The 15,806-nt window shown below is 41.5% G+C and overlaps 2 protein-coding genes across 3 annotated transcripts; both read right to left on the minus strand.

The window, feature by feature from the left end:
• Positions 1–685: 685 nt before the first annotated feature.
• On the minus strand, positions 686–10,654 carry rrh (retinal pigment epithelium-derived rhodopsin homolog). 2 transcript variants are annotated; one of them, XM_080480565.1, is made up of 7 exons: positions 10,381–10,654; positions 7,516–7,706; positions 6,983–7,082; positions 6,584–6,737; positions 3,372–3,540; positions 2,960–3,138; positions 686–1,022 (listed from the first exon to the last, which is right to left on the minus strand). In XM_080480565.1, exons 1-7 carry the CDS (start codon positions 10,490–10,492, stop codon positions 917–919), a joined length of 1,011 nt encoding a protein of 336 aa, XP_080336691.1. In that variant the 5' UTR covers positions 10,493–10,654; the 3' UTR covers positions 686–916. The 2 variants fall into 2 exon arrangements, with proteins under 2 accessions (XP_080336691.1, XP_080336692.1); XM_080480566.1 differs by having other exon boundaries at positions 696–1,022; positions 10,105–10,654.
• Positions 10,655–14,009: 3,355 nt separating this feature from the next.
• Positions 14,010–15,353, minus strand: cox8a (cytochrome c oxidase subunit 8A). The gene is made up of 2 exons (XM_080480471.1): positions 15,207–15,353; positions 14,010–14,255 (listed from the first exon to the last, which is right to left on the minus strand). Exons 1-2 carry the CDS (start codon positions 15,321–15,323, stop codon positions 14,160–14,162), a joined length of 213 nt encoding a protein of 70 aa, XP_080336597.1. The 5' UTR covers positions 15,324–15,353; the 3' UTR covers positions 14,010–14,159.
• Positions 15,354–15,806: the final 453 nt, after the last annotated feature.

Genomic DNA, 15,806 nt, shown 5'->3' on the forward strand with positions numbered 1-15,806 from the left:
GCTAGTGACTGTCACTTTAAGAGGATCTGGTTGCTCATATTAATCCTTCAAGTTCACCCTGTGATGCTATCGCTCTTCATCTTTTTAAAGACACTTTTCCCAGCAAAGGGCAACTCATCCTCACGTTATAAACAACAGTTTATAAAGGTTATTATGGACAGCTATTATAAACAGAAGTCTGTTCTCTGGTCTTGTTCTTGTCGATTTTAAACCTGCAGTAGCAGTTTGAAACTGTTGGCTAAAAGCAAACATAAATACCGTAAGATTGTAAAACAAGGGAGGAAACTGAGAGGATCAGACGTCTACGTAAATGAACATTTGACCAAGAGGAAGGCGGACACATATACGGTATACACACACCGCACTCACACTGGCAGTACAAAGACGAGTTTGTTTCCTGTGCAATAGAAAAAAAACAATAACATAAAGAATTTGTGTAGAGGGGCTGTAGAGCCACATGTGGCTCCGCATCTGCAGGTTGTAGACCTCTTCTTTAGGGTAAACCAACCGTCAGGAGTGTTTCTACAATGTGAAGACATTGAAGGCCACTTTTCATTCTCATGAAAATCTTGTTATTACATGAACACCATGCCAATTTAGATAAGTGAAGTGTCAATGTCTCGGGCAGGAGCTGATTTTCAATTTGAAAACACAGAATCGGTTTAAAAATGGAATCCACAGGAATATGTTTTGTTGGTTTATTAGAGGCAACTGAACCACAAACAAAGACCACAACATGACAGCAAGTGGAATTTATGCACAAAGCCCACAGAGCATTTTAATCATTCAAAAGGGAAACAGTTGAAAGAAAAAAAGTATACAGTGTCAGGATAGTGTTGATTTGATATCATAATATAACGTGTTTGATTTCACTGCCATGTACATTCCCATAGCATCCTGGTGTAGCGTCACTGTGTCACTGAGTCAGAGGCTGCTGAGAGGTGGTCATTGGTACCTGAGTGTTGATGGTGATTCTCTGCCTGGTCTGACATCGAATCATACCGATGATGGCTCTTCTGAATCTGCAAGAAAGAAAAAACGTGAATTATCAGAACGTCATGATGATTTTCATCACATCAAAGCAGCTGCTAAAGCCTGCTTCAGTGTTTGATGTTATGATGCAGACTGTCAAGAGTCAGAAACCTGGAAGTGAACAGCCAATGTATCCAGACCACATAAACCTGTATGTATACAATGTAGCCATATATGATATACAAGTTGTAACTTTTAAAAATGAAATACATATACAAATATGTAACGTTATCACACTGGTACATGACTGTTGATACAGACTGTGAAAAGTATATGAAGCACTATTTTAATAAGTCCAGAATAAATTACAGTAGGTATCAGGATCAGTGAAACCAGAGTTATATACCAGTTGTGTACCAGAGTTCTCCCAGTCATTTAATTTAAAGGACCACACCAGAGTAATTCCATCATGATGTAAACTGGGTTTTTATTTCAAATATGTTAATTGCATTCTTTATCTACACTTTTATTCAGACAGATGTGTTGTAACAGCAGTAAAGGTTTTAAGCACCATAGACTTATTATCAACCTCTCTTCTAGGTTTGGCCCTGAGTCTGTGCACATAGATAGGACATTAGATTGCAACACTAGAAGGTTGAGAACATCATCATTATTAATGTTAATATTATTGTTATTACCATCACTTGTGGTTTTCACTTCTCAGTTCCCCTAGTCACAATATAGCACAAGAACTTGATGTTTTAGGACTGTATGTTAATAGATAAAAATAGAAAACACACACACACGTACAAACACAGCTCAGTGATACAGACAGACATACACTAACGTCAGATGAAAACAACGTGGGATCAGACCGGTTCTGGAATATCTCATGGCTCTGCCCTGGATACCCACAAAGATTGACAGCTGCAGATCAAGAGGACCAAATAGATAACTCCTATGTTAGAAGAGGCCCCGCCTCACAAAGTTATATGTTTCTGAACCCATTCTTCAGGGCTCCTTTGCACTAATCCTGCATGGTGTTGACAGTTTGAGTCCTTGGTTGAACGTGCATGCTTCCTGACAAGACAATAAAACATCAGCTGAGACCGAAAATAATTTTTCTGGGATTCTTTTCCACATCGGACCTAAAAACAATAACTTATGAATGCCAACATCGACCAGATTTACCCTCAGCTTCAGCTTCAGCTATAATCAGTTGTTAATTGTTATTAATTTAACAATTAATTCAAAATCCAAATGAATGGTTTAATATATCTTATGAGACTGATATAACTGAATTGGCTATCATTTCCTCTTTAATAGGTGGTGCCCCCGAGGTATCTGATACAGATCAGATTCCATTTTCAATGAAATAATTACTATCTTTGATAATTATGACTTCATCGATAGCCAAACTGACAAAACCCAACGTTTCTGATGATCCCTATGTGGTAAGAAAACTCTAAAACAATAACAGCATTGTCCTGCAATTAATTCTTTTTTTTTTTAATAAGTCACAACTTTTACGCGGGAAATGGCGTGCACATTTTTTAGGCCCCGAAAGCAACGTATATAAATGAGTCCCCTGGTCCTCCAGTCACACTGAACGATGTTAGGGCCAACCCATGCCTATTATTAGGACTCTAAACACAATCCTTTTTAATCATGTATTGTACTTTGTACTCGGATTATGTGGAACAGACTTGGACGCTCTCACATCATTTATTTCCAGACTGTGCAGTTTAAATCACTGAAAAATGATAAAATGTTTGCAAATTGTAAGATGACCTGTTGGCTCTTCGAAAAGACACTACTATGTGTTATTCATGGTATAGTTTCAATAAAAGCTATGTTATTTTTATCCATACAATCCCTCGGAAGTAAAACCTCTCAATCACAGATCATTGATTCTACCAATAAAATGATTTCAACTCAGTTTTATGCACAAAAACTGTTAATTGACTACCAAAATGAGACCACTCACTTTTTGTTGGCGATCACATAAATGCAGGGGTTGTAAAAGGTGGAGGACTTGGCAAAGAGAGGAGCAATGATAGCCATGGGGGCCGGGATGGTCTGGGGGTCTCCGAATGAAGCCCAGAGACACACAATGGAGTATGGTGACCAGGCAACCACGAACATGACGATCATCACAATGGACATCTGTGTGCAACATCACAACATCAAACACAAAGAACCGCATGTGGCTCCACAGCTGCAGGTTATCATAACTCTGGTATAAACAGAAGGAAATGGTGAAGTCATTCTCAAGTTAAGTCAGTAAAGTAGAAAACCTCAATCTGACAGCTATTGTCAAAGTGTCACGTGAGTGTCACATGTTAAACATGGCCCTACGGTCACTGACTGTAACTGAGAGAAGAGTTGTGTGGCTTCACCTTGGTCACGTCCATCTGATCCGACCAGTCCACGTTGACGTTGTCCAGACAGTTGCTGGCTTTGTACCTCCTGACAGTGACCGACACGTTGTAGTAGCAGTAAAACATGACAGACAGAGGAATGACGAAGTTCACGGCGATCACTGCCATGGTGTAGGAAATGAAGGAGCTGTGGACAGAAGAGGAAACACTCACGCTGATGTCCTGAGTCGGGTACTGGACACCAGGCCCAACGACCCACAATGCTTTGCTCATGGAGAACATCACTGTTCATAAGTAGACAGAGTCAGATTGCTCTTTATACCCATCTAAATATGTCCACAACACATCCGTCCATCTTCTGTGGACACCCTGAACCCTGAACACCCTGAACAGATCTCCAATCCATCACAGGGCAAACACACAGAGACAAACAACCACACACATTTACATTCCCACCGAGGGACAATTTAGGGTCACTAATTAACCTCACATGTTCGGACTGTGGGAGGAAACCAGAGAACCCGGAGGATGTATTTTGAAACAACAACCTTCTCGCTGTGAGGCGAGAGCGCTAACCACTGCGCCACCATTTGGTGTAACACAAACTCCAATGTAAAGAAAAGGTTTGCCTGAAGAGACTAGTAAATTGGAAATCTCGTAATTTTACTATTTCATGGACAATTTGAGATTAATGTGACTTTGATGTCAGCAACACCTCCAGTTAGAGCGGCAACAAAATGGTGAAAATGAAACTGGTACAAATCTAAAGCATCTGTATTTCACCAGTACTTGACAACTTGATTGGTGGGTTGGCCTTAGTTAAGAAGCACTCACATTCACATCTATAGGACAGATAGAGTCACCAACTAACCTCAAACACATGTTTTTACCTTGTGGAAGGAAACACAGGACACACAATGCATGGATTTTATATAGCGCTTTTCAGGGACACTCAAAGACGCTTTACATTGCATTATTCATTCCCTCCATACTCGATGGTGGTAAACTCCGTATGTAGCCACAGCTGCCCTGGGGTAGACTGACGGAAGCGAGGCTGCCAATCTGTGCCATCGGCCCCTCCGACCACCACCAATCAGTCACTCTCACACTGCATTCACCCCGGCGGTTTGGGCCAAAGGACAGCCGGTGGCAGGTGGCACTGCACCACAGGAACCAAGAGGAGAGAGAGACCAGCCAACTCATTTTCGTTCAGAATTCCGTCTGTTCAGGCCAGATCGGTGAAGTAATATGTGAGTATAACAATAACTAATAACTGCAAAGGGTTCCTCAGTTTCTATTAGGGATGTCCCGATCACACTTTTTTGCCCACGATACCGATCCGATTTTTCAGAATTGAGTATCGGCCGATACCGATACCTTCCCGATCCGATACTCACATTGCTATTGCAAATATACTCAATAGTCTATTTTTGGAGCAACTAAGATGTCTGAAGCTAAAAGCACTATTGGCAGAAGCTTTGTTTACCTAGAAATTATTGTAAAACTCACTTATTGAATCAAAATTCTTCTCTTTCTCTTTAGTTGTTGTTGTAAACTGAGGGTACATCCACACCACGAAAAAACGATCTTTTTCCTCCCTGGCCTTCTCCCAACAAACCGTCCACACCTCACTATGAACACGGCTCAACACGAGGCTTCAGGGCATGTAGTACACATGCCAGGCCTTTAGGGGCGCTGTGACTCAGCAAACACAATAAAAACGCAGAAGAAGACAGACCACATAGAAATTTAGAAGTAGACTTCTGCACATAAACACATAAACCCCTATATATAACTCTAGTTTTATAGGTCTGTGGCTCCGCTCCGCCTGCTTCTAGCTTCTGCAGCTCGACCGGAGCTTCTAGTCCGTGATTGTTGCGGTTATTAGGTCACAAATCACTAATATCAGCCCCGATCCGATATCTACCGATCGGATCGGGACATCTCTAGTTTCTATGCAAATCAAATATGAGTAAAATAGTCAATTTAGCTCAACTTCAAAAAACAAGGAGAACTCGAAAACACTAGAAGCGCTAAATATGTTGTAAGTTTCGGTAAATCAGTGCTGGGAATCATGAAGGTCTGTTATAAGGCATTCTGAGCACTTAAAAAGGTAAGTCATGACAAATGAGGTACTGTAACAATGAAAGTTATACTAAACAGTCGCTGAATGTACAGAATACTCAGGCACAGGCAGCTTGTCTGAGCTGTGTCTGCAGACTTTATCTTCTTTTTGTTTAAAGTCTTCCTGCGGAGTCTTTTCTCCTGTCAAATCTACTGGAAAATTTGAAAATCACAAATCCAAAAGCATCACTACTACCACTACTACTACTACTATTATTATTATTATTATTATTATTATTATTATTATTATTATTATTATTATTATTATTATTATTACTACTACAAACTGTAAAGTGTATGAGAGCACCTACACTGTACTATATATAATAATATCTAAGCCTCCACCAAAGCACTTTGATTGTTTCATTCTTTTTATTTTGAGTAAGAGAGGTGCTTTACTCTGTGGTTGATTGAGCAGGTTTCTACTGTATTGTTGATTTTCCAGTCAGGAGTTTCGGTATCTACAGTTCAGACTGGCAGCGCTTGTGTTTTATATTTCTTTTGTAACGTCGGTAGCCTTTGCGGATGTAGAACCTGATTTCTCAAATGATTTACGGGGTGTCACTGGACAGTAAAAAAGAAGCAACACTATTAGTAGAGGAAACAATCTGAACCATCCTGTGAAGCACCGTGGTGAACAGCTGCTCCAACGAGAGAGCCACAATGAACCTTTCATTATAAAGTCTGACCAGTTATTTTCCTTCTGCGTTTGTCATGTTTAATATGATTAAAAAATCTTTTTCTTTTAAACCAACTTCATTCAATGAATTGTCTTTGTTTTATTACAGATGTCCACCTGTAAGCTTCTGTTTCCACCGGCTCTGTGATGAAGGAGAAGAAACCATGCAGGCAGGATATTCTTACTGTTTTCAAAACTCAGTTTATGTTTAATGAATGTGAAGGTATTGTTCTCCCTCTGACCCGTCACCCGAGTGCAGAACTGAGAACTCATTTTATCTACTGACAGTCCTTTTTATCCTTGATAGAACCTTTTAAAGCAAAAGCCTTTTAAATGTGTTCACAACCCGTGACAGACCTTCAAAGTTCATAAATAATGCTTAGAAGAACCGTCACGATGAAACGCGTAGTAGTTTGTGAAGACTCACGCGTCATTCTGTCTCCAGTTGATGGTGCACGTGGCTCCTGTGGGGTCCGGAGCATAACCAGCCCAGCCCACGATAGGCATGGAGGACCAGAACACAGCATTCAGCCATGCTGCCAGAATGAGAAGGTTGTAGGACTGCCTGGTCATTTTCTGCCCTGCAGAGACAAACCGATCAACTCTCAGTCCAACATTTGTTCAATTGTGCTTAATTCTTTTTAACTCTTCACAACATTTCTACATAAGATGCTCTTTAGTGTCGCCATTGTCAGTTTGTCAGGAGAGGAGCATCCCTGGATTCAAGGGGCAACTGACAGATGAGTCACGCATTCATGAGTTCAGAATGCTTCAAATGAATCTCTATATGCATGCATGGAAGAACAGGAGATCTGTGAATGGATACCGATGTCTGGTCTGCAGATGGTCAGGTAGCGATCTATGGCTACCACCGTCAGAAGGCCAATGCTGGCCATCCCGAAGAAGATGTTAAGAGCAGCGTAGATCTGGAGACAGAAACAGAGACAAGCCACAGTGAAGCATCCTGGGAATGTTCATGTGTGTTTACCAGTTATGGAACACCGGGCAGCGTGCAGAGAGCAAGAACTGAGTGGCTCACGAGAAAAAAGAACTGATATTTTGGATTCAGAAAGAGAAAATCCTACAGAGCTGAGTGTGAGTGTGTGTGTGTGTGTGTGTGTGTGTGTGTGTGTGTGTGTGTGTGTGTGTGTGTGTGTGTGTGTGTGTGTGTGTGTGTGTGTGTGTGTGTGTGTGTGTGTGTGTGTGTGTGTGTGTGTGTGTGTGTGTGTGTGTGTGTGTTAATATTAAAAAGTTGTTTTGATTGGGTGCTCTCGGCGAAGTGGCTGCAGTGCCTGAAGGTTTTTTTCTGCTTCCTTCTCTTGATCAGCGGATAACAATACTGGATCTTGTTGGTCTCACCTGACAGCCCGTGTAGCCAAACTTCCAGCTGCCGTGAATGTCGGAAGCAGCCGACAAGGGATAACCGATTCCAGCCACGCCGATGTCGGTGAAAGCCAGGTTGATGATTATGAAGTTGGTGGCGGTTCGAAGTTCCTTAAACTTCACGAACATGAGCAGGACCACGATGTTGCTGGCCAAACTGACGACACCTTTAGGATCAATAAGATGTTAGTGTGGAGGTCAAGTGGTCATTCTTTAATTATCCTGGAGGTGCACCTACCCTTGGAGGGTAGGTGTACAGACTCAGGTGAAACCAGGTTTTCAGTGAGACAATCATGTACAATGTCCGACGTGCTTTCAGTTATCTCCCCTCCTCTGACACTCCTGTCCTCAGCTACTCTATCGTATTTCAGTTATCATGTTCACTAACACAGTCCACCAAAGTGCCAAAGAGATTTTTAAACAGACAGTAAAAGCAGAGCAAGAAATCCCAGTGAGATGAATGAAATGAGAAGCAACTGGTGATTTAAACCAGAAGAAAACCAAAGGTTTCTCACCATCTATGGTAACATGTCCTCCATCTTACCATGAATTCTTTCAGAGGATAGGAACACGCTTGAACAATCCAGCAGGTATTTTTTTTCATATTTTTTCTTCCCTATAAGCACCAGAACTGATTTTAGATTGTGTATCGTGCTCGTACCACACGTTGGCTCTCAGATGTTAAATTAGAGATGTTTGACATGTTCATGTTCAAAGGCTGCTGTAAAGATGAGTCACATGTTTTTAATAGATTATCCAATATCTCTATTGATTATGAAGGTTTTTAACCCTTTAGGTGGCAGTTCGATGACGTGATTTCTTGCAGATTTCTTACACCAAAAGAAAAAAAAAACAACCATTGAGTTATTTTCCAGGTAACAAACATTGGAAGCTGATCAGTCTCAGATATTTCAAATCATCCAAAAACTGACTTTGATGCATCAGTACTTTTTGAGAACTTCGCATTTAAAAATTAAAACCGACCTTGGGGAAACAAATTTCATATCCAAACAAATAACTCTGTATTTTTCAGTGTTCATTTTTTTTTAAGAATATTAATCATATTTGGCATTTCCATCTATATTTATATTGTGTGATGATATTGTAGTGATGATGTTGAAGTGTCTGCTTTTATGTTCCTGTGACGTGCCCTCCTTGTGTTCTTTTGGAAAAGTATTTCAATAAAAACTAAGTATAAATTAAAAAAATAGACAAGTTATTTCCTTACAGACCTGTTAAAGAAATATTTTGCACTTTTTCATTGAAATCATTTTTAAATTATTGTTGGATTAATCAATGAGTATTTAAAATATTTTTGCAGTTTCTGTATTTGAAAAACAACTTTAACATTTAAAATGAACGATAACTAACATATCAGCATCACATTATCAAGTTGGCCTTTAGAGAAGGTCAATCCTGAAACATTAAACTTATACAAGCTCTAGAAATATATATTCGTAGTATTTTACAGTTGTTTTAGGAGGTGTATATTTTTGTCATTCGGGGCAATCAAATGTTTTCATATTTGAGATCTTTTGAAGGTTTTACCAATTCAGTATAAAATATGGATTTTATTAGAGTTTTTCATTTGTCGTCTTTGACTGCTGATTACATAAGTTCTGTCTGTATTTCCTTTGAGGGCAAAGCGCCATGAGATGATCATGTTGGGAGTGGCGCTATAGTCCAAAAAGTTTAATTACATAGAATTTTAATCAAACCGTTTCCCTCAAAGAAACGGAGGTTTTAAAAGGAGAAGACTTTTATTTTTTTTAAATAATAGATGTGCGCCTGGGGTGAGAGTGGTTTACAGCTCTTCTCACTTCAATATCAACTCCATCCCTCCTGCCTGCTACACGTTGGCTCATGTGAAGGGAAGTGTGGACATTTGGGTTAAATGGAGGCTCCACAGAGCATGTTCAGCATGGCGGCCATATTGGGTGAGTCTGAGTAAAAGCATCATCACTACAGCTTCCATTCACAGAATTACATTACTTTTCATTTCATGACATTGATCAATAATCTTGGCTGTGTATATTTATAACATTTAAATCTACTGTAATTACCATTAGTCGAATGCCATCATAGCCAGCAGCCAGATTAGACCAGACGTGGTTAGAAGTTAGCGACAGCGGCGGCATTCAGGGCTGAGAATTTATAAATCATGTGAATAATAGTCACATAATAGTCACATTTTTTTCCAGGCTGATTTTTGAACAAGATTATCTTCAGATCTGAGTGGCAGTCATGAATGTGATTGTATTAGCTCTGGAAACGTGTTAAAGAAACAGTTTATAATCAGTAAATCAACAGGTTTCCCGGAGGTGATTATTGAGCTGCCGTCTACCATTTGTTAGAGGCTGTGCTCCGCTGCTGGATTTGAAGTAAAGAAGGAGGATTTATAAGCAAGGGTTCATAGCTCACACTGAAAAACTGATGTTTGGATCTATTTTGAATCCAGACATGCTCAATACCAGCTTTGTATCTTGTTGAATGGGAAACACATACAAGAATACATTTAAACATTATTTCTCATGAAGAATAAAATGTCATGTAAATAATTATCACCTTTTTTTTATGACCTCGAGAAACTCAACACAATTTTCTCTTTTCTTGCAGAGTCCACAAAGAACAATTCAAAGCCATATTTATCCTTTTTACTATAGTGGTAAACAAACAAAGTGTTTGTTGTATCTGCGTGTATGTGCGTGATCAGTAGAGTCACGTTAGTTTTAAGCTTTAATTTGTTTGCTTTTGACGCAACACATAAAATTAAAGTAGAAAGAGGATAACAGCATCAAGTGTAGAATCGTAGTCATATATGTCAGCTGTAGTAGTTACTACCTGCAGTAATAAGATATCCAGCCACTATATTGTGCTCCAGTTGGGTAAAGGCACTCTTTCCTCCGTAAGGTGTCAATTCATCTGAAATGTTGACTCCAGGGTCCATCCCCATTTTCTGAGCTATTAGGGGGGAAAAATATGAAAATAATACTTGAAGTGATGATCAAGTCTTGGAAGATATGCAGATCCTGGGGAAATCAACCAACTAAAAAACAACTAAAAGGAGGAACAGGGCTGCGTAACTGCAGTCTCCAGAGCTTTATTGTGGAGGAATGGAGGTCATGGGGCTTTAAACCACAGCAGCAACACTTCACAAGAGAGGATTACCTCTCACGTGGAGGCGCTCACAAGTTGGACTCTGGCCATTAAGTTTTATTATTACTGGACTGGATAATGGCTGAACGGGCTCACGGTGAAAACTGCACAGATCACAGAAGATACACACACACGTCTGAACCCCGTCTTTCATTCCCAGGACAGACTCACTCGTCTGTCGATTTACCTGCTGAAAATGTCACAAATGATCTACAATCACTTCTGTTCATTCTACCCATCAGGCCTGAGTGTAGGAGCACAGCATGCAAAGATAAAGGGAAACCTGCCTGTGGTCCTGGAGATTTGTTCCAGGTGACCAAACAGGGAAATACTGTACAGGACATCATGCTCTGATGGGTTGCATCGAAAGAATCCAACATTCAGACACTAAACAAATGGATTTCTTTCATGAATGTCGAATGAACAATAAAACGGGCTTCTTGCAAATATGAAGATCCATCCATCCATCTTCTACACTGTTTATCCAGTTCAGGCTCACGGGGCAAATATGAAGAATCAAAGTAAAAATCTAAACTGATTCAAAAGTCCCATAGAAAAAAAAAGTCAGGAGAAACATAAGGAGCTAAAAAAAAGACTTGAAGCATGGATAGAAACAGACGAACCACCAACCCACAAACCTGAAGGCACATTGGTACACTGACTGAACTGAACACAGGCCGGGGTAAACAGGAGGACACGAGGGGCAATTGGGGCAGTGTGTGGCCCAGCAGCGAGAGATTTGGAGTTTGGAGGTTTGCAGGTTCTATCTCCACAGCAAAGAGGTGATCACTGTGGATCCAAGACCTTTGACCCCCATCAGCTCCTCAGAGCGCGCGAATGTGCCATCCTACAAATAGGATGGATAAATGTAAACAAAAAGAATTTCCCCAAGGCATTAACAAAGCATAACAAAATAAACATTTAAAACACACTGAACACAGCAACCAGACAGGGACCAAAACTACAGCCAGAAAACACACACACACACACACACACACACACACACACACACACACACACACACACACACACACACACACACACACACACACACACACACACACACACACACACACACACACACACACACACACACACACACACAGACTTCAGGTTAAAGGCTGGCCAGGGGGGATTCTAAAGCTCCACCTCCAGACAACTTGGGTCTCCAGGAAAACGACCAGCCCTTTCTTAGAAGCTCCCGATTGATGTGCCGATCGTGAGAGGAGCGCTTAGGAGAGTTTGCAGGGAGAGATGTGAGGCTCTGGACATAATAGAATAAAGCCTCGTCGCTGACTGCATCTGTGAACTTGTCCCAAGTCCGTTCAGCTTCACTACAATTGCATCTGAAATAATGAGGTTAATAATAAAGGTGACAAACTGATTTTGGGCTGGTCCTGGGGTTAGAGCTGAACTCTGTTCTTGATTTGTCGTTCTTACCGTCACGTGAAGCAGGATGTTTTTACCTTGCTGACATGTTTCGGCTGCGCCTGCAGCCTTCCTCAGAGCGACGACCGACGTGTCCGTCTTTATCAAGTGACCGGCCTGACAGGTACAGTGGATCAAGCAAGCCATCGAAATCAGAAAGCAGACGTCCATGAACTGGGACGAGGGGGCCTACAGCCGGCCTGAGAGATTCTGACAGATCTGTCAGGCCCGCCACCTGATAAAGACCGACACGTCGGATGACGCTCTGAGGACGGCGGCAGGCGGAGCCGAACATTTTAACGAGGTAAAAACATCCTGCTTGACAGTCAAAAAGAAATTAAAACGCATATCATGAGGTTCCAGGTACCCTGTACACAAGATGAAGCACTATAGAAGGATGTTTGTGAGGTGTGTTGGATACTGTTCAGTAATTTATACTCCACAATGACTTCTCTTGAGACCAGCTATACTGTGCACACATTAAGCCAAAAAAAAGGTTGAACTTCAATGTTCAACCCCCCCGACCTCCCACCCCCAGGCGCACTGTACCCTGGTCCCTTTCAGAGTTTGAACTACTGGTACGTTAGTCTTTAATACATCAGAATCAGAAGATCAGTCCATCTGTCAGAAGCTGCAGAACCAAACTGAAATCACTTCATCTTTTTAGATTTTATACCAGCACATTGTCGCTTGCTGATCAATAAAATACTTTTTTTGGGTCATCCATACAAAACTTTTTATGTTGCCAAGCTTGATGTACTCTTGTCAAGTTTGTCAGAATCGACGAATGGAAGCAGTACAGGGTAAATGTTGCAGAACACGACTGAATTTTAAGCCACGGTTCCACCTTACAGTCTGTACCGGAACGGTACCAAACTGTTGTGCGGTTCCACCGCAGAGTACGGTTAAAATGTAGATGGGATTGTGAACGGAGCATAACGCAGCACATATATAATGTCGTTTCGCTGCAGTAATTGCAGGATCTTCAAGCACATTTGTTGCAGCCACTCGTCCGAATAAAGTAGTGAGCCTCTGTTCTCTACGTCACAGCAAAACATTCACATTCTCAACCGCAGCGTCTTTACAGCGCCTGCTGAATCTCCTCTCTTGTTATGGAGAGGAGAACCTCTTCGGGAGACCAGGATGCTATGTAGTGCGCAGCCATTTCAATAAACCGAGTTAACAAAACAGCCAGTGTGGACAAAGCAGCGTATGTAAACAACAGGAGGGTTTAAACAGCAAATGACATATTTTAATATTTCAGCTTGTCCAGAGCGATGATCATCACTACCGATCTGCAGACGCTCTGTTGTAGCTCCTCCTTATGGAACCGTACTGATGTGCTCGGCACCTCAACGGAGGGGTGACGACCAAACTTAATCGCTGGGTACGGTTCTTCCAGTTCCATCCACAACTTTTACCTGTGGAGGTGCTCAAAAATCTGTTCTGTTGCAGCACGTACTGCACAGTGGAAAGAACATGACTGAATGTGAAAGAACGTGACTAAATGTTAGAGAACGTGACTGAATGTTAGAGAACGTGACTGAATGTTAAGAGAACATGACTAAATGTTAGAGAACGTGACTGAATGTTAAGAGAACGTGACTGAATGTTAAGAGAACATGGCTGAATGTTAGAGAACGTGACTGAATGTTAAGAGAGCGTGACTGAATGTTAGAGAACGTGACTGAATGTTAAGAGAACGTGACTGAATGTTAGAGAACGTGACTGAATGTTGAGAGAACATGAGTGAAAGTTTCAGGTTAAAAGTTTCGTATAAAAGTCACAAGATAAACAAAGTAAGATCGGTGAATGTAACATTTATTTAAGATTTCTTATGAGGTAACATCTATGACAACATTTTCACCGAATCCGAGGGGATGTTTCAAAGAATAGCAGGTTTGTGTCAGTGGAGTAAACAACAGTCAGAGCGGTTTCAGAGTGAGAGCTGAAGCTTGATCCATATTCCTCTCTGCAGTGGTCCCCCATGGAAAGAAACTGCAGAGAGCTGGGAGGAGACAGTTCAGAGGTCCATGTTACTCTTTTTTCTTGTAGTCCTCCAGGTGGGCCAGGATCCATCCAGACGGTCCCAGGATGGCCAAGCTGAACATGCCCATTGCAATGACGGTTTCCTGAACAACAACCAAACAGAAGGAAATCTGTCAGCATCACATTAAACAGGATCCAACGTCTCCATGTCACAGTAAGAGATGTTTTCAATCAGAGTACCAACGCTGGAGCCGAGACTACGACTTGGGATTTTCTCTTATCGAGGTAACTTCAGGGTTAACCCTGGGTTTTCCGTACAGCGATGCTGGTTCACTTATTGCCTGGTAATTCACTGCCTTGTCTCACTGCTCCGGAGCAGGTTATGTTCTGGATCGTAGATCAACACGCAATCAGAGGACGGACAGAAAACGGCAGAGTACCGGAGCTGCTCTGCAACTAATCAAAAGTGGTGGCCTCGAGGTAAGAGAACGGGACTTCGGACTGGGATTTCCCAGGTTCAAATCCTACAGCTGTCAGGCCACGGTGGCTCCCTGAGGAAGACCCTTGACCCCTATCAGCTCTCTGGAACGCTGTGATGAGGCTGAACCTCCACAGCCTCGTAATAGCATTGTTCAATGCAGAAAACAAAAGGAATTTCTCCAAGGTGATACGTTTTAACACATCAGCTGGTCCAAAGCAGCCTTTTTACTCAAGTCAACTAAATGAATAAAGACACCTATTCTCTGGTAAGGAGAGCACCTTACACTGAGAGAATAAATGTTATTATTCAGTTTAATCTGATGTTGAAAGAGATAAAATTACCTTAAGAGGTCTGCTTTGTGGACGAGTAGTCCACCTTGATATACCGCTACATAAATTAATAACAAGGAAACTGTGTACACATGTTGACAGTGAAACATGTCTAATAATGAAAAAAGTCTCCTGTAGGTGATAAAACAAGTCTAATTAAAATATCTATGGCAGGAGATATAAATACAGTTTGTGACCTCCTCCTTCAAGGACGTGTGGAGGCTGCAGCTAGCAGTGTTAGCAGTGTTAGCATCGAGTGTTGGAGGAGATTAAAACACACGAACCAATGGACCAATCTTCTCCTTGGCCGGTCTGGTGAACAGATGAGCCCTCTGAGAGCCAGCCTGTGTCCGCAGGACAGGGCCAGCGCGGCGGAGAGCGGTCAACAGGAGCCCCGACATGTCGAACAGTGTCTGAATCCCTGAATGGAAGCGGAAGTGACTCTTCTTCAGTGGAGGAGGACTGACAGCGGCGAGCTGTGTAGCGCCCTCTGTTGGAGGACCAAGGACCTGCACGTCTCAAACCTGTGTTGACTTCTGCGTGTACTGCAACACATTATAACACCATTATTAATTTCAGCGGGGAAACCCTTTTTTAAGCTTTGCTCCAAACAGAATAGAATAGAATGGAATAAAACGTTACAATATGAAATAAGACAGGATACAAATTAAATAAGAAAGTATCAAATATCAATATGTACAAGGCTTAATGGTGACTCATTATACATGGAATGAAAGGAATTGACAGAAAAACAAACACTAATTGAAGGACATTCATAATTATTTCAGTGCCTTCTTTGTCTGGGCAGCCTATATGGTAAACTGACAGAATATTAGATGGTGTAAGCCCTAAACACACATATTCTCCACGACACCGCTGGCTTA

This window comes from Lipophrys pholis (genome assembly GCF_963383615.2).
Source record: "Lipophrys pholis genome assembly, chromosome: 14".
In the NCBI taxonomy this organism is placed as follows: Eukaryota; Metazoa; Chordata; class Actinopteri; order Blenniiformes; family Blenniidae; genus Lipophrys; species Lipophrys pholis.

Bases quoted from the DNA above. Each gene is read 5' to 3' on its own strand.
- rrh (XM_080480565.1), bottom strand. From the start codon at position 10,492: ATGGGGATGGACCCTGGAGTCAACATTTCAGATGAATTGACACCTTAC. The intron at 7,707-10,380 runs GTAGTAACTACT...TTGATCCTAAAG, and splicing joins TGGATATCTTATTACTGCAG to GTGTCGTCAGTTTGGCCAGC. The intron at 1,023-2,959 runs GTGAGTGGTCTC...TCTTTCTTGCAG, and splicing joins TATGTGATCGCCAACAAAAA to ATTCAGAAGAGCCATCATCG.
- cox8a (XM_080480471.1), bottom strand. From the start codon at position 15,323: ATGTCGGGGCTCCTGTTGACCGCTCTCCGCCGCGCTGGCCCTGTCCTG. The intron at 14,256-15,206 runs GTTCGTGTGTTT...GTTGTTGTTCAG, and splicing joins AGGAGAAGATTGGTCCATTG to GAAACCGTCATTGCAATGGG.